Below are 23,513 nucleotides of genomic sequence, written 5' to 3'. Positions count from 1 at the left end.
TGTGAACTGTGTGCTGCTTATTTAGAATATCACTTTTGTTCATTTAGAACAAAAACCATTTGCTTGGTTTTGGTATTTAGAATATCGCTGAAAACCACAATGTTTCTTAGGTTTTTGTCTATATAAAATATATCTCTTAAAAAATCAGAAGGTCCTTTCAGTCATCCAGAGCCATTCAGTGCATGTGCATTTGATATCTTAGAATCAATCATCTTCTTCCATAATGGGCTGTGTGGCAAGAGCTGTTTTAATGAGCTTTTCCTATACGTAATTCAAATAGGATGCAATGGCAGTTGATGAATAATAGAATTGCATTTTGGTATAATTCTGAAATTCAACAGTTTACCTAATTTTCCCCAGGCCTCACCAGCCTTTGGTTGCAAATAGTCATAATAACATCATAATCAAGTTTTCCTGATTTTGCCTTCATCTTTCAGTGCAAAAGTGCTAGGCTGTGGAGAGGCATTCTCCTAGCCCTGATGTTACTTGGAGGGCCCAAGGGTCTCACATACGTCACTGACAAATCAGTCTGTTGGATATAGTCATCAGAAGCCACCTGTCTTCTACTCCTGCAGGCCTGTGCCCTGCCTATAAAGCATCATAGGAGAGTGCTTTACCTCTGCTCTTGTTTATAGTGTCCACCATGAGAAAGCTACTTACGGGCCAAGTGTCCCATCTCCTAAAGGTCCAGAGGGCCAGAGTTTTCCTAGCTTCCTCTCTCTCCAACCTGATGTCTAATCAATGACCAAGTGCTGTTGACTCTTTTTCTTAAATACCTCTTGAATTCATCGACTGTTCTCCATCCTTACTGCCATCTCTGTAGGTCAGACACCATCCCACTTGTCTAAGACACATCGGCATTTCTGCCTCTGGTCTCATGGTTTCATAATGCAGGGGTCCCCAACACCTGGGCCATGGGTCCATACTGGTCCATGGACTGTTAGGAACCAGGCCGCAGAGCAGGAGGTGAGCTGCAGGGTGAGTGACCATTACCACTTGAGCTCCACCTCCTGTCAGATCAGCAGCGTCATTAGATTGTCATAGGAGCATGAACTGTGCATGTAAGGGATCTAGAGTGTGTGCGCTCATTATGAGAATCTAACTAATGGCTAATGATCTGAGGTGGAACAGTTTCATCCTGAAGCCATTAACCCATACCCTCCCAACCCCCCAACCTGGTCCACGGAAAAGTGGTCTTCCATAAAGCTGGTTGCTGGTGCCAAAAAGGTTGGGGTCTGCTGCTCTAATCATTGTTGATAATATAGTCACTAAAATGCAAATTTGTTGCTTACTTGGTTTTCAGTGGCCCCTCTCACCAGCCATTACCATTATAATAAAGTACCAACTCCCTAATGTGGCTGCCTTGGCATTTGCATTTCCTCTGCCTGGAACATTCTCCTCCCTCATTTCCTGGTTCCTGCTCTTTTTCAGTTCTTTCTAGGTGTCCCTTTCCCCAAGGACTCTTGTTAGAGGCTCCATGCCCTGTGGAGTATGTCTCCTACAGGTCCCGTGGTTCCCTGCCCTTACCCTTAGAGTGCTTTCCACAATACATAGTAATAAGGTCTGTATTTCCTCAGTACAATGAAAGCTTATTTACATTTCTGTCATCAGTATCCAGTACCATGTCTAGCATTTGCATTAATAATTAACATTTGTAATGTGTCCTTGGAATTTAAAAAGTGTTTTCACATTTAACATCTCATTAGCCCTCCCAACAATCCTACACAGTTGTTTTTTTTTTTTTTTTTTTTTTTTTTGAGACGGAGTGTCGCACTGTCTCATGGGCTGGAGTGTAATGGCACGATCTCTGCTCACTGCAACCCCCGCCTCCCAGGTTCAAGCGATTCTCCTGCCTCAGCCTCCTGGGATTACAGGTACCCACCACCATACCCAGCTAATTTTTTGTATTTTTAGTAGAGACAGGCTTTTACCATGTTGTCCAGGCTGGTCTAGAACTCCTGACCTCAGGAGATCTACCCACCTCGTCCTCCCAAAGTGCTGGAATTATAGGCATGAGCCACCATGCCCAGCCAGATGTTATTACAAATGAGGAAATAAAAGCATCTTGACATTTTCCCGAGTGAATAGAGTAGTGAGTGCTGGGGTTAGATTTGGAGCCACAGTAACCATGATGGATTATGCTAAAATCTAGAAAAAGGGGTAGGAGATGAATCTGGCGTGACTACTGTGTATATTGTTGACCCATCTGCAAAAACTATTATTTTTTCTGTCATTGTGATAGTATATTAAAAGCTATTTAACTTATTTTATTCAAGTTTACCTTGTACTAAATATAGAATGTTCTATTCTGGAGTGATTTTTCTTCAGTTTAGAAACATGATAAAGACCAACGTTTTATAAAAAGTGATTTGACTTTGCCTATTTTTATTTATATGACTTATATTTCAAGTATTGTTTGTGATTTATTAAAAGCTAATTTTGAATTCCAGAATATTTTCTCCTTAATGGAAATGTAATCTGTTTCTGATCCTTACATCTCAGTTGCATGCACGAATAGAATGTCCCTAATGTGGCCAGGTGCGGTGGCTCACACTTGTAATCCCAGCACTTTGGGAGGCCAAGGTAGGAGGATCACCTGAGGCTGGGAGTTTGAGACCAGCCTGATCAACATGGAGAAACCGTGTCTCTATTAAAAATATAAAAATTAGGCCGGTGCAGTGGCTCAAGCCTGTGATCTCAGCACTTTGAGAGGCCGAGGCGGGTGGATCGTGAGGTCAGGAGATCGAGACCATCCTGGTCAACATGGTGAAACCCCGTCTCTACTAAAAATACAAAAAATTAGCTGCACATGGTGGCGCGTGCCTGTAATCCCAGCTACTCAGGAGGCTGAGGCAGGAGAATTGCCCGAACCCAGGAGGCAGAGGTTGCGGTGAGCCGAGGTCACGCCATTGCACTCCAGCCTGGGTAACAAGAGCGAAACTCCGTCTCAAAAAAAATAAAATAAAATAAAAATTATCCAGTGTAGTGGCACATTCCTATAATCCCAGCTACTCAGAAGGCTGAGGCAGGAGAATCGCTTAAACCCAGAAGGTAGAGGTTGCAGTGAGCCGAGACTGCACCACTGCACTCCAGCCTGGGTGACAAGAGTGAAACTTCATCTCAAAACAAAAAAAAAGAATGCCCCTAATGTTATCCTACCGGAAGACAGGTGGCTACAAAGTTGACTTTTCAGGTTATCTACTTGGAGGAGTATATTGTACCTTTAATAATTTTTATTTTGGATAAGAAAGACTTTACTTTTTTTTTTAAAAAAAAGGTGAAACTCTGAAGTTTTGTGTTGCTTTCATATTTCCTATGAATTCAGCTTGTATCAGTTAGAATATTTTTATTTGAGTTACAGTGCTCAAACAAAACTAAGTCAGACTAATGGAAATTTGGAGCTGACAGGCCCATAGGATAAATTTGGTCTTGGCATTGAGTGAATGCCAGGTTTCACAATTCCTGTGTGAAATTACCTTGTACAATAACCTAATACTGTCTCGGGGGACTATCATTGTTATGTGTGATTTATCACTGTGGGCTTTCTTTCCACCAAATAGGTTGATGTCCGAAAATCCGCCCCCTCTATGGTTGATCGGCTTCAGAGGCAGATAATCATAGCTGACTGTCAGGTTTACCTGGCTGTGCTTTCGTTTGTAAAACAAGAATTGTCAGGTATGCTGAAGTGTTACTTTTAATGGCTTTCACTATTCAGTGCACACAATTAGTAATATGCTTTTTTTCAGAATGCCTTATATTTCAGTCTTTGAAAACCTGTGGCACCTCTTTGGGGCATGATGCTGATTTATTCCTGGGGAAATTGCAACCCCAGGTGTTTAATGTGTGTTCAGTGGAGCAGTTTTTGTGCCAGAGTCTGTTTCATCCTCTTGTCTCAAGAGAATTCTGTCATACTTACAGAAACTGCCGGTGCCTTTTATATATGTATATAGTAGATGTATAATACTTTGTGGGAATCAGATTGTGATAATAACCTTTAAAGTGAAATATAACTGGCTTAAATTTAAGGTTTTCAGGAAGTTGTTATTGAAAGCCTGAGTACCTTCAATGGTTTCAAGTATATTAAGAGATCGTTAAAGATCATTAAAGATTTGCTAATACAGGGCCAGGAGCGGTGGCTCATGTGTGTAATCCCAGCACTTTGGAAGGCCGAGGCAGGCGGATCACCTGAGATTCGGAGTTCGAGACCAGCCTGACCAATGTGGTGAAACCCCTGAATCTTAAAAAGAAAAAAAATTTTTTGCTATTATACTTGAATGACCTGCATTTTAGCAAATTTTAGTGAGAGATATAAACAAATTTCTTAATTAGTTTGTCCAAGACAGATGTTTTCCAGGCTTAGTTTTAATTTCTGGAGTGAAATAGTCAAATGAGCTTCTAAAGCTTGTTCTACCAGTGAGTCTAAAATTGACCTAATTCTTTTAATTATGTAGTTATGGGTGTCTCTGATATTGACAACAGAAACTTGCCACTTTGGTAGATAGAATTTACTTGAAAAAACTGAAAATTCTAAAAGGAAATCAATTAAAATTAACTGTCAGAAAGATAATTTCTCCTAAACCTTAAATGAAGAAGGATATATTTCTTTTAAATTAGAACATGCTCTTTCTAGCCTTTCAGAAGCCAGTTTTTCCTCCTCCTTATTTCTCTTGCTCTTTCCATCTTTGTCTCTGTCTCATCCCGAGGATGCTTTATTCTGTTTGGCTGAAGTCAAAAGTGGAATTTAACTTTTATTTTGACCTCCGAGATTTGGACTTCTAAGAATTGATCTTTCTTTTAAAATATGTTCTATGATGTACCTTCACTGTTTGCTTTGGTTCAATAATTTTTTTTTCTTTAACCCTCTTCTCAGGACTCTTCTAATAATACCTTGCTTATATGGTCAAGAACTCAAAAGTTCATGTGAATTTTCTGTAATGCAATAATGTCAAATCCCCCATTTGGAGCTCACTCCTGACTCAGATATAAAAGAGTAGCAGAGCTTATCTGAACCTTGTTGGTCAAGACAGGAGCTCTCTGTGTTTTTGTACTTCCTTTTCCTGACACTCAAGGACTCTCGGAAGGAACTAATTTTAACCATTAAGAAAATATCTGGCCAGGTGCAGTGGCTCACACCTGTAATCCCAGTACTTTGGGAGGCCAAGGCAGGCAGATCACTTGAGGTCAGGAGTTTGAGACCAGCCTAGCCAATATGGTGAAACCCTGTCTCCACTAAAAATTCAAAAATTAGCCAGGTGTGGTGGCGGGTGCCTGTAATCCCAGCTACTTGGGTGGCTGATGCAGAAGAATCGCCTGAACGTAGGAGGTGAGGGTTGCAGTGAACTGAGATCACTCCACTGCACTCCAACCTGGATGACAGAGTGAGACTAAAAAAAAGAAAAAAGAAAGAAAGAAAAGAAACTATCTGTTGAGGGAGGAGGCTAAAGCAAATGTAATAAAAGTTAAAGTGTGAAAGCGTATCAGAACTTTTTTTTTTGAGATTGTGTCTTATAATGCCTCCCAGGCTGGAGTACAGTGGCACAATTTTGGTTCACTGCAACCTCCGCCTCCCAGATTCAAGCGATTCTTCTGCCTCAGCCTCCTGAGTAGCTAGGATTATAGGTGCCCACTACCATTCCACGCTAGTTGTGTTTTTAGTAGAGGCACTGGTCTCCAACACCTGACCTTGTGATCCACCTGCCTTTGCCTTGCGAAGTGGTGAGATTACAGACATGAGCCACCACGCCCAGCTAGAACTTTTTAAATGAGTATGTCTGTTCTTCATTTGTTCAATCATTGATCCATTCAACAAATAATTATAGAACAAACGCTGTGTGCTAAGCACTAGTTAGATAAGAAAACACGGGCCTAGTCCCTGCCCTCGAGAAGCTGAGAATTATCAGATACTTATATTTAAGATTATTCTGATTGTAAAATTTCTAAATATTAGTATGGAAAATTTTGGAAAGATGGAAAGCAAGTCATCATCTCTAATTTTACCACTTAGAGAAAATCTCTTTGTTAATAGTAATCTACTTTATATTTCTCTATTTTTTTTTTTTACAAGACTGTGTCTATAGTATTTTGTATCTTATTTTTTCTTTTCCATTATACTTTGGATATTTTCCCTATGACTCAGTTTCAGAACATAATTTTAAATAATAGCATGTTCATATATCATATGGATGTGCCACAGTGTATTTAATCAATTCCTCATGGATATTTAGATGATCCTTGGTGTGCATTTCTTGGGGTATTAGTGAGGTTGAACATGTTTTTGTATTTTATCCATAAACTATATTTCTTTCACAAAGTATCTTCCCAGTCTTTACCTATTCTTCTAATAGTTTGATATTATTGTTATTTAATTCTGTTTTTATCATAGCATTTGACGGCATTCTTGGTTCTTCCTGAAGTCCTGTGATTTATTGAATATGATGTTGGCATTGAAGTAAAATTCTCATAGGCATGAAAGCCTCACGTTGTCATATATGTATGTCGTGGTTATTTGCTTTGTCAATAGCTCAGCATTTGTTTCAAACAAACATAACCAACAGTGTGCTCTATTTGCCTTTCAGACACCCGGGGGTTATTAAGCTACAAATAATTTGTTTCTTCATTGTTGGGATCCACATTTCTTAGAAAACATTTTACATGGATAATTTTCTTGGGGAAAAAAAAAATCTCACAAAGCTTCTTGTTGGAGATGTTTGTTATGGGTGGCCCTCCCCAACCCTGGAGCAGGGCAGCACTGAGGGATCAGGGTGGCACATACGGGCCAGAGCTCTGGTAGGGATGAGCCAATGTGGACTTTGTAATGGTTCATACTTTTTTTTCTTGAGACAGAGTCTCGCTCTGTCACCCAGGCCGTAGTGCAGTGGCATGATCTTGGCTCACTGTACAACCTCTGCCTCCCAGGTTCAAGTGATTCTCATGCCTCAGCCTCCCAAGTAGCTAGGATTACTGGTGCGTGCCACCACTCCCAGCTAATATTTTGTATTTTTAGTAGAGATGGGGTTTCACCATGTTGTCTAGGCTGGACTCGAGCTCATGACCTTAAGTGATTTGCCTGTCTTGGCCTCCCAAAGTGCTGGGATTGCAGGCATGAGCCACCTTGGCCAGTCAATGCTTCATACTTTTAAAGAGCTTGTGTTTATCTCATTTAAACTTCCTTATCATCAATTGCCCCGTCATCTCTTTAATTTCTATTACTACTTTATATCGTTTTAATTTACTCTATTATCCAGTGGTCTTTTATTGCAGCAAGAATATATTACTTTTTGGACAAAAAGAAATTATTTTTAAAATGTATTTTATGGCACTTGCCACCTTGTTTTGTTATGTTTCCTTTTCTTCCTTGTGGATTTGAAAGGGCCCATGTCTTTTTCTCACCTTTGTATTCTTGGTAACATGTACTCAAGTTTTCCTTGGATGAGATTATTTTCCTTATTTGACAGGTGAGACAGTTGCGGTTGAATGATTGATGCAGCTTGTTGGTGATGACAGAACCAGAGCCTGAGCCATGGTTTTCTTATTTCTTAACTGAAATCCTGGTGCACTCCACATGTTCCCATCATCATAGTTTGACCACTTGTGCTACCTACCACCTTCCAAGTGGTCCAGAAACCCGCATTTCTTGGGGCTGTCTCCCTCAGGTGCTCCCTGTACCCTGGGGAAGTAGCCCTGCGCTGGAATAGTAGCTCCACTGCTCCTCTCCGGGCCACACTCAGCATTGCTGCTAGAGCATCCTTCCAGAACCCCTTAGACCTGTGCTTTAAACACTCACCTGCAAGGGAAGGTCTGAGGTCCTTTTATGCAGGGCATATAAGACCCTGCCTCTTTCCCAGCCACCTCCCCTTCCACTACCTCATCTAGCTGAGCCGAAGCTCTCACACTTTCCCGAATACCCACTGCTGCCTTGAGCTTTTATTCATCCTACCCTCTCAGTGTGGAACACCCCTGCCCCCTTTATCTTTCTCTTACGCTTAACCAAGTGCAGCCCAGGCCTTCCTCCTTCATACATAATAGGATGGGACAAACGGTCTGTCGCCCAGGCTGGAGTGCAGTGGCACTCAATCTTTGTTCTTTTTTTTTAAGACGCAAAGTCTCGCTCTGTCACCCAGGCCAGAGATCAGTAGCTCCACCCAGGCCGGAGATCAGTAGCTCCACCCAGGCTGGAGATCATAGCTCACTGCAGCCTTGAGCTCTTAGGGTCAAGTGATCCTCTTGGCTCAGCCTCCTGAGGAGCTGGGACCACAGGCATGTACCACCATACCTGACTAATTTACAAACAATTTTTTGTGAAGATGGGGTTCTCACTATGCTGCCCAGGCAGGTCTTGAATTCCTGGGCTCAAGTGATTCTCCCACCTTGTCCTGCCAAAGTGTGGGGATTACAGGTGTGAGCCACCATGCCCAACCAATCTGGCCTTTGCTGTGCTGTTACTTATACCCTGTATGTCACCATGTACCGCATGTATCACATAGCAGTACTAATATTTATTTACGTGCCTAAATATTTATTTAGGCTACATACTCTGAGGGCAAGGAGGGTGCAATGTACCTGCTGTTTCGCCTCTTCTGTGTCTAGCATTTCCTATGTGTCCAGATGCTGTGAGATGATAGGTGCTGGTAGTCTAGAGATGAATGAGATGTAGCTCATGTCGTGGGGGAACTCATGGTTTAGCGGTAGGAAAAGATAGTAAGTAAATTCTAATTCAGGAGTATACTTCAGCCCATAGACACATAAGTTAGTCATAGAGGTTGAATAGGGAACAAGTAATTCTAAACATTTGGGAAGATCAAGGATCCCTTAGCCCTGAGCAGGGTTGTAAAGAATTTCCTTCTCTGTGTCCCTGGAACCTGGTAGGATGTTTTTGCCTAGAACATGGTGGGTGAATATTAAAATCTATTTATACCTAGTGTTCCATTATTGGAACACAAAGCATGTGGGAGCTATTTATATCCTATAGCTCAAGGTCATTGCCAAGGTCTGATTGCAAAAATTCAAAAAATTGCAGCCTCAGGCATAATTAAAGGGAAGAAATGGAAGAATGGTAATGCCATTTAGGAAAGATATTGGGATTGGAGAAGTGAGCCTATTAGAAGTTTGTTGGTGAGGGGTAAAGATAGTGAGGAGGTGGGCTGACTGGTGAAAATGAAATCATCTTTTGTCCCTGAAAGTCTTGGCCCAGGCGCAGTAGCTCCCACCTGTGCACGGTCACTTCCAGCACTTCGGAAGGTCAAAGTGGGTGGATTACTTGAGTCTAGGAGCTTTGAGACCAGCCTGGGCAACATGGAAAACCCCATCTTTGCTAAAAATACAACAAATCAGCCAGGCTTGGTGGCACGTGCCTGTAGTCCAGTTACTCAGGAGGCTGAGGTGGGAGAATCACCTGAGCTTGGGAGGTTGAGGCTGCAGTAAGGTGAGATGGTGCCACTCCACTGTAGCCTGGGCAACCCAGGTGAGACCTTGTCTCAAAAAAAAAAAAAAGTCTGTTATTTGAGTTACAAGAAAGACAAGCCTGAATTACCTTCCATCATGGGTTAACCAGCCTCCTTCCAGGACAATTGAATAGGCAGGCTTTAGTAGATCCTCGCACTAGATACAATCCCCCTGAAAAATTACGAAATTTATCCAAGATGAATTTAGAGTAACTTGATATTTCCATTTTGAAGGCAGCTCTTCCCCTTTCCCCTATCCCTGTATGGGGCAGGTTTCCTTTCACTCGTTCCATCTCTCGGCTGGTTGTTGCCTGGACCTTGTAGAGTGGGACAAATAGTCTGTCACCCAGGCTGGAGTGCAGTGGCACAACCTTGGCTCACTACAACCTCCACCTCCCAGGTTCATGCTATTTTCCTGCCTCAGCGTCTCTAGTAGCTGGAACTACAGGCACCTGCTACCATGCCCGGCTATTTTTTTGTGTGTTTTTTAGTAGAGATGGGATTTCACCATGTTGGCAAGGCTGGTCTTGAACTCCTGACCTCAAGTGATCTGCCTGCCTCAGCCTCCCAAAGTGCTGGAATTACAGGCATGAGTTCCCCCCTGCCCAGCCTGGTCTGTGGTTTTCTGCTGTCTCCACCTCCCTCCACAGACACAGAGATAACAATGGCTAAATGATTCATGCTTGACCTTTCAGAGCAGCCAGATGAAAGGCTGTGCAGGGTATGTGGCTTTTAAATAGCATGTTCTCTGCTTGTTGGGAAGACGTGGGCTCAGGTGCTGCATCCTCGAGTGGAGCTGCTGGAACGGTTCGCCCCTGTAGGAGCCACGGTGCGGAGCATGCTGCTCTGTCTGCCACATCCTCCCCCAGCCTCTGCCTCCTCCTGAAGGGCCTGGCTGTGGCTGGACTTTTTGCTTCACAGTGTGGAATGAAGAGTAGGGCAAGTCCCGAGAGAACCTGTTTCAGTGCCAAGTTGGACGTAGAATGTATTAAAAGCAAAACCTCTCTCGACATGTGCATTAAGTTTGTTTTGACGTACTTCAGTTTATAATCTTTGACTCAGCTGAAAACGTGGGTTCTGTTTCTTTGGCTCAGATTAAGGGTCTTACAGGTTGTTACCATAGAGTTTACCACGTGCTTTCAGACATTGGTGCCCAAATTAGGCACAAAATTAAAGCCAGGTTGAATTTATTATACTGTTATTCTAAAAGTGGGGTTTTCACCATGGAGGTTTCTGTTAGGTTTTATTGATTTAGTTCTATGCACTCAGGAGCAGATGGATTCTTACATTCGTTTTCAGTTCTACCATCCGTTTCTATTGCTCCTCACCTGAGGTTGGGATTGTTACCATTCATGTCTGTAATCCTGGTCCCTTCAACGTCACTTTGAGCGATCCCATTTCTCTGGGAGCAGGTGTTCACTCCTCTGCTGGGCTTGCACCCTTCTGTTCCAGTGTGTCCCATGCTTCACTCTGCCTCCAAGCTGCTCGCCCATCTGCTCCTTCCTACTGGCATTCCTGCTCTTCTCTCCTGGGACATATCCTTTCCCTAAGTACAAGCTTCACTTCCTTTAATAAACCTGAGTTAGCCTGGAAAATACAGGATAAAATGGAGTTAAATTTATCCCTCCAAATTTCCAGTTAAGAATGGGTAGGAGTCAGGCGTTCTTTCAAAATCCTGCAATAACTATTTTGTACTCCTAATTTATTTATGTGTTTACTATATGGAAAACTATTTAATGACAAAAAAGGAGATTAAAAAAAATTCACTCATCATCTTAGCATTGTTTTCACTCTTTCTGTATATGACCCAGTAGAGCATTTAAATATATATGTTAAGTTGCATGTTTATTTTTTTCTTTGCATTTATTTTCTTTTCTAATTTTATAGTAGCATTAGGAGGGGTTGGACTATATTTTATAGTTGTTTGGTGTTCCTCAGATGGCAAGCACAATGCCAGGCACATAACAGAAACAATCAATAGCAGATTGATACTTCTATGGTTTTACAGATTTTTAAAAAATCTGCAACCAGTGATTATTTGCTTTCAATTAGATTCCAGTTGCCTCTGTGTTCTCAAGAATATATATTCTAGATTCCTCTTTGGTTTTTTTTTTCCAGCTTTTCTGTTAAATCTTTGGCTTTTTTGATTGTTACTAAGTATCATCTTTCTTGTTTGTGGGCATGCTGGATCAATCCAGACACTTAAAAATCCACTTTGTTAGTATAAAAGAAGCTTCAGGGTTTTCTCCAGGCTTTCTTTTCCATAGTGCTTCCATTTAGGAGGGGAGAAAGTCATTGAGCCTCATAAAGGAGGAATCTCTGTCTTCATTCACTTTGATTCACTGAGAACAGTGCTTGAAATGTGATGTTTGTACAGTAAATATTCTTAATTTGAACGAATGAAAATAAATTGTTTTAAATGTATTTTATTATTTTAAAGTTACTTTAAAAATTTTGTAGGTTAATCTGTTTTACTTGTTAATTCTATACTCTAGCATTCTTTTTAGTGGAGGTAGGCCATAGGACATTAATCACCCAAACGTTGTAGGATGGTTATTTTTAAATGTGATCTCATGGGTGATATGATTGTCATTTGTCAGAAAATTGATGCATTTAAGTAAAATAATAGCTTGATACCATGGATTTGGAGTCCCCAAGACCACCCCCGGGTTTGATGACTTGCATGCAAGACTCATCTTATAATCATATTCTCAGCTGTGGTTTCTTACAGCAAAATTATGTTGCATGCTTATTTTTTCATTTGTATTGGTTTTCTGTCCTAATTTTATTGCAGACATTTGGAGGGCTTAGATTATGTTTTACAGTTCATTTGTATTTCTTAGATACAAAGGGAACTCAGCAAAGGGAGAAAGCACATGGGGTGGAGTCTAGGTGAGACCAGGCACAAGCTTCCAGGGCTCTGCTCTCAGGGTAGTCACCCAGGATGTGCTAATTTGCCCCAAAAACGAATTATGACAACACAAATGAAATGTCACCATCCAGAGAACCTCATTAGAGACTTAGTGCCAGAGTTGTTATTAGTGGCCGATCGTGTAGGCGCCCCTACCTTGTACATAGACAATTTCCAGACTCCCAGAAGAAAAATGAGTGTTCAATGTACATCATATTATTTGTGTAGGCGGTTAAGGTGCACACAGTGAACGACTCTTATCAGTCCCGGAAATAGTAAGAACCTTCCCAGAATCTGAGCTCCCAACCCAGCCAAGAGCCAACCTTGTTAGCAGTTCTGTTTGAAGGATAGCAGTCAGGCCCGCTGCATCAACTGTTTTCTACACATCTGTTCTTAGATCACTCTCAATTCTTGGATTAGGCTTTTGTAAATCAGATTTTATTTTATATATTTCTGAAATTTAAAAATACCTCTTTGAAAACCTCTTTTCCTACTGTTCTAAAGGGCCTGTAAGTCTGACAATTTACGTTGTCCATTTGTGCATGAGGATCAGAGTTGGTATCATATTAGTAACATTGCCAAGTGGATAAACTGTCTCATAGTTAGGAGAGAACTTTCAGAAAATTCCCCACAGAAAATCCTTTCCTCAAAAATGCAATGATGATGCACTCAGATAGTCCTATGTAAGTTGAAAACTCCTCTGCCCTTCCTACTCATCTGAAGGTAAAAATATTCCTAGGAGGAGCAGTCAACAGTAGGGCCATTTGGGAGGCTGAGGTGGGCAGATAAATTAAGTCCGGGAGTTTGAGACCAGGCTGAGCAACATGGAGGAACCTCATCTCTATAAAAAATACACAATTTAATCGGGTGTGGTAGATTACAGGCATGAGCCACTGTACCCAACCTTGGCTAGAAATTTAATGGTCACCTAGACCTAGACCAAGACCAAGAATTTCCTTCTGAGGAGGAATGTAACACAGGGCAGACAAATGCAAGGATTATAAAAAAGTTTATCAGGAAAGCAGTATAGCAATTCAGGAAAGCAATGGAGGGTTTCACAGAACATGTGAAAAGATATTGGGTTCAAGTGATGCATTCATTCCTTCAATGTATATTGCATACCATACTCTGTGTACTGCGTGAAGGGCTTGATAGAACGACGAGCAGAAAATCACATGCTTACCAGACATCATCCAGTGTAGTGAAGGGAGACTTAGGAGAAATAAGAAATTTAAGTAAGCACTATAAGAAAACTGGGTACAAACAATAATTTTTATGTTTTTTAAATTGTTTGCTTGATTTTCAGATTACTGTTCAGTATCCCTTACTATAGAAATACAAAAATTATTTTGAATGTTTTTTTCCCCTTCTCTTTTTAGCTTACATCAAAGGTGGGTGGATCCTCAGGAAAGCCTGGAAGATTTACAATAAATGCTATCTGGACATCAATGCCCTTCAGGAGCTGTATCAGAAGAAGTTAACTGAAGAGTCCTTGACTTCTGATGCTGCAAATGATAATCACATTGTGGCTGAAGGGGTGTCTGAGGAGTCTCTGAACAGACTGAAAGGTGCTGTTAGCTTTGGATATGGCCTTTTTCACCTTTGCATATCCATGGTGCCCCCAAACCTGCTCAAAATCATCAACCTGCTGGGTTTTCCTGGAGACCGCCTACAGGGGCTTTCTTCACTGATGTATGCAAGCGAAAGTAAGGACATGAAGGCCCCTTTAGCTACGTGAGTAGCTGTATTGCAATGCTTTGGTAGATAATGTAGTGTTGAAAGTAAGTAAACGACATCAAAGACTTTAAAGGAAACTTCAGGTAAAATGTTTGGTTGGTTGACAGGATGCTATGTCTTACGTCTTTCAGTGCAACACCGAGGACTGTGTTCTGTGGTCGTGTTGGTGGTTCTGAGCTGACTTTAGTTAGAGAATAAGGTGTTGTTCAGGAGTGTCATAAGTCCTGTATTTTAAACACATCACATGACCTTATCTTTCAACCTCAAATGATTTTATAAGCGGTTTTTGTGACTTTGACCATAGTCGCTGAGATTCACGATTCTGGTATTTGGACTCATAAGATACAAATTTGATAAACTTTTTCTGTGGTTCTGAAATTTTTATTCTTACAAAGAATCCTCATATTGGGTGATTTTCCTTGATGATTGAAGGTGGTTTCTTATACGTGGCATGGATATTTTATGCTCTTCCACTAAACTGATTCATGTTGTGTTCCTCGTTCTAAACTTAAGTAATAATTATTTAAGCTGGAGAGCATGGGGAAGCTGTTAGAACTATCTAGAATAAGAATCCACTCATTTCTACATCAGTTAAAAGTGATGTGATTTTTGTCTGTTTGTTTTAGTCTGGCAAGTAGCTACGGTTTGCAACTTGAGTAATTTTACAAGTACCAGATGTTCTTTGTCTAACAGCACAGCACTTGTCAAAATTTTCCCCAGAAAATGTTGATATCACAGAGGACCTTACCTCTATTTCTACTTGTGTCAATACTGAGAAATTTGGATGTTAACTCTTAATCAACTGATAGCTATTTAAAATATCATTAATTTTTCATTGAAAAAATTTTGCCTCTCTCAACTCATTAAATTACACAGTTGTCCTTTATTAATTTAAATTAACAGGTTTGTTAACTGGTGATCATTTGTTTATACCTTAATATTATTTTATGCTTATCTCTGATAAAGAAATTAATAGAATTTATAATGTAATTTGTATGAGCTCCGTAAGAGAACCAAATTTATAAGCATACCAGAAGTATGCATTTACGTAAAAACATTTAACATGCTAGTTAAACATTTTTGTCTGTTTATTAAATTAAATCCCAATGACTCTGTTTTGCTTACCTAGTTTAAGATAGACTTTTTTTTTTTAAGGAATGAGTTTGGGGCAAGGGAATCTGAAGTAATTTATTTATTTGCTTGTTTTTTAAATTGAGCATCTTCAAAGGCCAGAGAAAGGGCCCTTTGTCTTATCCTGTCACTTATTTTAACCCAACTTAGTATAATTTGTGTCTGTGGTTCTATATTTAAATTTATTCCTTTTGAAAATTTTCTTTTTCCCTTGACCTATTTATTTGTACATGATATTACAGTTAAATTCTAGGCTTGCACCCTAACTATTGTGAACACAAGAGAAAACATTTTCCTTTGCCAAAAATAAATAAATAAATAAATAAATAAATAAATAAATAAATAAATAAAGCTTTTATTACAAAGAGACAGTAAATTTCATGGTGACTGGTTACCATTTCTGATTGGTGCATTGATGAGTAAAGTATAGCATTCAGAGATTTATGTCAGTCATCTCTTCAGTGATCTGTCTAGAAAGCTGAGAGAAGCTAAATGCTACTGTTAAAGCATTTTCTCTCCTCTGGGGGAAGGGTGTATTCTGATTTATATATTGTGCTAAAGTTGCAGTTTTCCAAATATTAACATTAAAATGGGGAAAGACACTCTGATTTTACTTCTTCAGAGACTGCATAGTAAGCTTTTTGGAAAAAGTAGTATTGGAAAAACACATATTGAATTTTTGAAAGATGGAAATGATATAAGAAAAATTATGTGCTCAATGTTTCTCTCCCTCTTCTCTAGATTAGCTCTGCTCTGGTATCATACTGTAGTCCGCCCGTTTTTTGCCTTGGATGGCAGTGATAACAAGGCAGGCCTGGATGAAGCTAAGGAAATTCTCCTTAAAAAGGAAGCTGCTTATCCAAACTCTTCCCTCTTTATGTTTTTCAAGGGACGGATACAACGACTAGAGGTACTGTACCTTCCTCATCTTTTTAAAATAAAGCCTCCGATGATCAAATCTCTGATTCTCACTTGAGGACTGGTATCAAAACAAGCCAGAATGTCACAGGGCCCAGGAGCATTTTGTTCTTTTGCTTTTCCTTGCATCATTGCTAGGGGAGACTCTTCCAGGAGCGCAGGGTGTTAGTCAGTTACCTTCTGTTCGGAAGACGTGGGCGAAGTAGGGGTAAGATTCCTCATGGCTAATGACACAGGATTGGTGCACTTCCAGCCTAAGGCATGTGAACATTATTTAGTGGCGGAGTTGAAAAACACAAAATACAATTTCTTCCTCTCTGAGTTACTAATGATCTGTTTCTAAACTTTGATCTTGGCTAACAATTGACTTAGACAAAAGGTACTGCATTCAATATCAGGGCAACATGAGCTTTGAAGCATTAGGAGCTTTTATCACATTTTCATATGCTTAATTTGGCTCAGTACTGTGTCAGGAGCTTTACATATGCTCTTCCATTTCATCCTCAGAACAACCCTGTGACATAGATACAAAATTGTCATCTGCATGTTACAGAAAAAATAAACAAGGACCCAAGAGGGTTTCAAGTAACTTCCTGTGCTTACGCAGTGAGTGGGCCCGGGTTGTCTCACTCCAGAACCAGAAATGCCCTAGCCTTTGGAGGCGTCTGCGTCTCCTTTGCATCTCTTTTTGTCTGCATGCTTGAGGTTACGAGGATATATAGAAAAATGAAAAGGTAATCATACCTGTAAAGTAAGATAGCAGTTATAGTATTTGCTCCATCTACATTCTCTCCAATAGTTATCAGCAAATCAGTTTGTGGTTTTAACATTTGTTCTCCAGTTAACCAGGCGCTCTGAGAAATCATCCCCCATGAGTCCTTTTGAAGATTTTTGCCTAGAAATGCTTTCATGGGTGCGGGAATGATTGTTCTTTTTGAGGTGGAGGTGGGGCAGGCAATGGAGTGGATATTACTTTCCCAGTCATTTTTCTCCTTCATAAAGTGACTCCTTAAATCTGAAGACTTCGCAGAACAATTTTCTGAGCCCTTTATGTATGGAAGATGTGTTTTAGAGATTATAGTAGCAATTGAAAATTGAGATATAGGCCGGGCATGGTGGCTCATGCCTGTAATCCCAGCACTTTGGGATGCCAAGACAGGCGGATCACCTGAGGTCAGGAGTTCAAGACCAGACTGGCCAACATGGTGAAAACCTGTCTCCACTAAAAATACAGTAAACTAGCTGGGCATGGTGGCATGTGCCTGTAATCCCAGCCACTTGGGCGGCTGGGACACGAGAATCGCCTTAACCCAGGAGGCAGAGGTTGTAGTGAGCCGAGATAGCACCACTGCACTCCAGCCTAGGTGACAGAGCAAGACTCCGTCTCAAAAATAAATAAAATAAAATAAAATCGAGATATAGTACAGAAAGATCTGAATAGCCCACCAAGATCTGAATTATTTAAACCCATGTCCAAATTGTTTTTCTTCTCATTATCTTGAAACTCTCTTTGTGTACAGGCTCATCAGCCTTGGTTGTATTTCTCCCTTTTTTCTCATGCTCTTTTTTTTTTTCTTTTCCTTTTTGAGACAGGGTCTTGCTGTGTCACCCAGGCTGCAGTGCAATGGTACAATCATAGCTCACTGCAGCCTCAGCCTCAACCTTCCAGGCTCAAGTGATCCTCTCACCTCAGCCTCCCAAGTAGGTGGAACTATAGGTGTGTGACACCATGCCTGGCTAATTATTTATTTATTTATTTATTTGGAGATGAGGTCTCCCTATGTTGGCCAATCTGGTCTCAAAGTCCTGGTCTCCAACCTCAGCCTTCCGAAGTGCTGAGATTACAGGTATAAGCCACTATGCCTGGCCACAGGATGAATGCTTTCTTAGATTTAGATTTCTTAAAGGGCAGGCATAAGTTCTGAGTAGCTTTGAACACAGTGATACTGGGTTTTGTGTTTAACAGAGATTTACTGGGAGTGAAAGACTAAAATTTAAAATTCTGTGCAAGAGGGCAATGAGGCACTTTAGCTCTGGGCATTTGTTAGGATTGTCTTCCCTTATTCTGCTGATGAATGAATGCTCTAAATTGGGTTTTGAAGTTGTTAAACAGAAATGTGAAAATCAGAACTTATATTTTGTTATGTTTGCCATTTGAGTTAAGTTTTCATTTTAAAACAAAATTGCTTAACTTCTGGTTAAGCAAATAACTTTTTTCCCAAAAAATATTACTTTGACATGGTTTTAGTTTGTGCCATGACTAATTCCTGTAAAGGAATGAGTGAATACTAAAAGTAAGCAGTCGTTCCTTGTTGTCAGGATGGTTCTAGAAATAAGGAAGTCACGGCTTCATCAGAAGATTCCTGTAAATATGGTTTTGGGAGGTACATAGTCCACTTTATAGCTCTTAGTAGATATGTAGTGTATTTGGGGGTAGATAATTATAATCAGGGGTAGATGCTAAAACTCGTTCGCAGTTAAGTGATTTGCTTATTTAGTTTTAAGAAAAAGCACACAAGATCTGTTACTCCTGTTATTTGGTAAGCTGTAGCTTTAGGGCCAGACAAAATATGATGAGTGTACCTGTGTGGCTCTTCCCAGAGGCCCAGAGGATGAAAAGATTTTAAGGCTAACTTGAAATATGGTTGTTATTATCCTCAGGGTGCCCAGACAACAGTGTTGCATTGATCTTCCCAGGTATGTGTAGGAAGGTATCAAAAATGAAGGTGTCATCCTTCATTTGCAGATGAGGGAGGCTGTGATAAAGCTCTTGCCAAAGGCTTTTCATGAGGCTTCGAAGGCCCTGACTCAGTTTATGAAACATGCATGACTCCTTCCAATGAATTTGCTTACAAAGAATTTTTTTATTCCTTTTCAGTGAGCATTTAGGTTAGAGATAGGACCCCTTGAGCTCTTTTTATCAGCATGTACTCACAGAACATGGTCTAGGGGCTCTAATTTAGGCAGACACATCGTATGACACCATCTTTGTTTCCTCAGTGACTCAGAATCAGTGAAATTATTTGAACAGCTGCTTTTGTGTAAGCTTGCTAACATGCAGGGTAACTAGTGCAGTTTGTGCCCATCAGTGTTCCTTCTTCTGTACTCATTATTTTCAAATCCTGTTCCGTGCCCACTTTTTCTTTCAGTGTTAACTTTTTACGTACTTTACCCTTTGTTGTTTGGGACTCTGTAGAGTGAACATAGGAGGGTTTCTTCCACAGATCTGCTCCTGTGCTGCCACTTGTATAAACCTCGTGGTGGTGACTTCACTGTCTTCTGTTGTGGCCTCAGTTGATGTTGCAGTGAAGTGCTACCCCATGGTGGTGAGGTCCATTTGCACAGGATCCTCTTTGCCAAACTGCAGAAAGAATTCCCTTGTCTCACTGCCTCTGCTTCTCCCCACTGTTTATCTAAAGCACCCTACCTTGAATCTTCTCTGCCCACTCGTGTTGTCCTTCCTACTGATCCTGTCTTCCTTGACTCCTCCCATGTGACTTACTACGTTTCGGGGGGGGATGAATGTGCGATTATAGTACCTAGCATGTGGCAAACGCTGTCGAGATAATAATGTGATCGTGGTTATTGTTCCTCCTGAGTGCTTAAGCCTGAGAAGTCAGGTATCAAATTTTCATTTTCATTTTTTTCTTTCTTTCTTTTGGAAAAAAAGAATTTGTTTTGTGTTGAGAGCTGTCAATAAAACAAGGCCTGTGATTGGCAACATCGGGCATGTGTGTAGCTATAAAAGATGTAAGTACTATACAGCTATTTACTTTTCCCTGAATTTCCACAATGCAAACAATGTTTAGGGGGCTAACCAATGAATTATATGGGAATCTCAATTTTCTTTCTTTCTTTTTTTTTTTGAGACGGAATCTTGCTCTGTTGCCCAGGTTGGAGTGCGATGGTGTGATCCCTGCTCACTGCAACCTCCGCCTCCGAGGTTGAAGCGATTCTCCTGCCTCAGCCTCCCAAGTAGCTGGGATTACAGGCACCCACCACTACACCTGGCTAATTTTTTTATTTTTAGTAGAGGTGGTGTTTCGCCATGTTGGCCAGGCTGGTCTCGAACTCCTGACCTCAGATGATCCACCCACCTTGACCTCCCGAAGTGCTGAGATTATAGGCGTGAGCAACTGTGCCCAGCCTGGGAATCTCAATTTTTATGGGTAATTATAATTCTGAATTTCTCTATTCTTCTCTTCCTCCATCCTGCGTGGTTCTGTTAATGTTCAGGCACAACAGTGTTCCATTACTGTTCACTTCATTTTCATCCAGTGAAACCCGTGGTAGTGTTGTGTCCCTTAAGATACAAGCAATTAATGGGTATTTTTCTTGATTATTTTGACAGTATTAGGAACAACTCTATGTTTTCATGAACTGTTTTCAGTTCTCTCTGTTCTTTTTTCTTTAAGCAAAACAGATTTACACAACTTTTTTCCTTTTCAGCTTTACCAATCTACTTTGTATCTGACGCGTAAAAATCTGATTTTCTGTAAATACATGCTTTCACACACACACCTTATGTGATGTAACTGTTTAGTAATGTAACTAATTTTTAATATTATTTACCTCTAAATAAGTGTTCAGATATTCAAGTGAATGAAAGTAGTTTTCTGTAAACTCACTGCAACCTTTGCCTCCTGGGTTCAAGAGATTCTCCTCTCTCAGCCTCCTGAGTGACTGGGATTACAGGCATGCACAACCATGCCTGGGTAATTTTAGTATTATTAGTAGAGATGGGGTTTCACCATGGTGGCTAGGCTGGTCTCGAACTCCTTACCTTTATTTTGAAACTCTCCTGAGCTTGAGCCCATACGTTGTGAATATCCTGCATGCTGACATTTTAAAACCTTGGGTTTGTTTTTTGAAAACCAAAATCTGGGCCTAGCACAGGACTGCCCTTCAGTGTATATTTGTTGAATGAGTAGATGAGGCTACGGGTAGAAAATCTATTGCTCTATGTCATTTCTTTGTTAAGAAATGAAGTTGGTTATCAAGGACTATATACTTTTCCTGTGGCACCTAAATGTGTTTGTGAAGTCAGTTCCAAAGAAGTTGCAATTTTTTCTTGATAATTGAAGTAAGAGGATGATCTCCTAAGGAGGGGGCCAAATCAGCTGTTTAAATTCCAGTGTGACAGGAGAGTGGACGTTGACCCCTTTGGTGATTTATTTATCAGATGGAGGAAAGAACAGGGAGACCCTGGGGGGTCACGGAGAATAGGGCCAGTGCAGAAGGACCTGTGCCCTGCCCCCGTCTCTGGGGTATGTTGACATTATCAGAGCTGTTTGGTGGTTGTGTTTCCTTGCATCTGTTGAAGGGCAAAGCTGCCTCTTGTATTTAGAACAGCATGCCTTGTCAGCATGATGTCATGTTTTTATTTATAGGATCAGGAAAAAGGCAATGCAGGAAGAGAAATAATTCCCTGAAGTTCTGTTAATTGTAGTCTTTTCCTCCTCCATTCTACATGGTTCTGTTAATGTTCAGGCACCAAAAAAGAAGGTTTCTGTTTATTCTTAGAAGTATACAAAATGAGAGACTGATCTAATTTGGTGTAGAGGAGATGGAGGATGTATTTGTATCTCACTTTCCAGTGAGATAAATCCATATTGTGTGGCTTAATGACTGTTCATCAGAATGAGAAGATGTTAGTAACCCCAATACACTTGCTGTCCTTTTAACTCTGTCTGTCTGTTTGGTTGAAAAGCAAGTAGAAGGTTAATATTGATTTATATCCTTAAGCTTATTATGTGTGCCTAAGAGGATGAGCTTTCCCTTGCCTACATAGTCCTAAGGGTAGGGGGCAAAAGCATAAGCTATTGCTAGGTGACCTTTATAGCAATATTGCTGAACTGATTCTGCTACTCAGCAGCGTTAGTGCTGAATTGCATGTAAGTAAGTGGGTTGTCGCAGAGTGTCCTTCTGCATGCCACAGGTGACGAGAATATCCTCTCATTTCAAAACACATACATAATTATTTTAAGATTTTAAGAAACATCATAAAAGTAACCTAGTGATATTTACACACTGAGCTGTTTTACTTAAAATTATTTCATAATCTTTATACATACGAGACTTTCATTTTGTTTACAAGTCTGATGTTTACAAGTATTAACATAGTTTTTTAAATAAATAATTGATATGCAGGCAGACTACTTAGATTTCCCTTGTGTTAATAATTTGATATTTTCCTGTGGTTGGGAAATTGTGGCTGGGATATTTGACTGTTATTGTTTCCCAATATTTCAATGTGATACCAAGTACTGCAATAAATATTTCAGTATATTTATTTTTAGTTTCTTATTAGATTACAGCTCCAGTGGTAGCATTGTTAAATTCAAGGACTATGAACAGCTCTGTGTAGCTCTTAAATGATGAGAAATTTTCAAGAAATAGGGGGACAGAGTATAATTACTCATTATTTTGCATGTGGTGTCTGCAATCAGTATTCTGCCCCATCGTTTTGTTTGCTTATTTTTATTTCCATAATGATGCAAATTAAAGCAGTTTAAAGGCAGTTTTTAAAATACTACTGAGAAGATATCCCATGGTTTGTATCAAAACTCTCAATATCATTAACTGGCAATACTTTCCTAACTGAGCTACAGATTGAATGCAGTGTCACAATCATAGCATTTTTTTTGTAGAAATTAACAAACTAATCCTAAACTCAAAAGACCAAAAATAGCCAAAATAATACTGAAAAAGAAGGAAACAATGGAAAGTAGAAAAAGAAAACTCCACTTCCTACTCTCAAAACGTACTGCAAAGCGATCAAGACAGTGTGGTACCGAGCATAAGAATAGACATATGGATCAGTGAGAATCAAAAAAAAAAATCTTACATTTATGACCAATTTACTTTTTTTTTTTTTTAAATGGAGTCTTGCTCTATTGCCCAGGCCAAGCGCGGTGGCATGATCTCAGCTCACTGCAACCTTCGCCTCCCAGGTTCAAGCAATTCTCTTGCGTCAGCCTCCCAAGTGGCTGAGACTACAGGTGTGTGCGCCCACGCCCGGCTCATTTTTGTATTTTTAGTGCAGATGGGGTTTCACCATGTTGACCAGGCTGTTTTCCAACTCCTGACCTCAGGTGATCCATCTGCTTCGGTCTCCCAAAGTGCTGGGATTAAAGGTGTGAGCCACCATGCCCAGCCTTATGATCAATTTACTTTTGACAAGGACATTAAGACACATCAGTGGGCAGAGAATAGTCTTTTCAGCCAAGCATGATAGCTCAATGCCTATAATCCCAGCACTTTGGGAGGCCGAGGCAGGCAGAGTGCTTGAGCTCATGAGTTTGAGACCATCCTGGGCAACATGGTGAAACCCCATCTCTACAAAAAATACAAAAATTAGGCGGGTGTGGTGGTGT

General features: G+C 40.4%; 1 protein-coding gene across 3 annotated transcripts in view; it reads left to right on the top strand.

Moving 5' to 3' along the window:
• The window catches only part of TTC39C (tetratricopeptide repeat domain 39C), a 123,565-nt gene that overhangs the window by 56,329 nt on the left and 43,723 nt on the right, over positions 1-23,513 (top strand). For 2 of the 3 annotated variants that reach the window (XM_039463820.2, XM_074383668.1), the window contains exons 4-6: positions 3,561-3,675; positions 13,731-14,085; positions 15,961-16,129. In XM_039463820.2, the coding sequence (XP_039319754.1) occupies positions 3,561-3,675; positions 13,731-14,085; positions 15,961-16,129 (639 nt within the window). Of the gene's footprint in view, positions 1-906; positions 967-1,760; positions 1,875-3,560; positions 3,676-13,730; positions 14,086-15,960; positions 16,130-23,513 lie in introns of those variants that run through there. The other variant, XM_039463822.2, reaches the window with a different exon arrangement.

This window comes from Saimiri boliviensis, chromosome 13 (assembly GCF_048565385.1).
Source record: "Saimiri boliviensis isolate mSaiBol1 chromosome 13, mSaiBol1.pri, whole genome shotgun sequence".
Classification (NCBI taxonomy): Eukaryota; Metazoa; Chordata; class Mammalia; order Primates; family Cebidae; genus Saimiri; species Saimiri boliviensis.
Note: the sequence above shows the minus strand (reverse complement) of the source record. Positions and strands in the feature narration are given on the sequence as shown.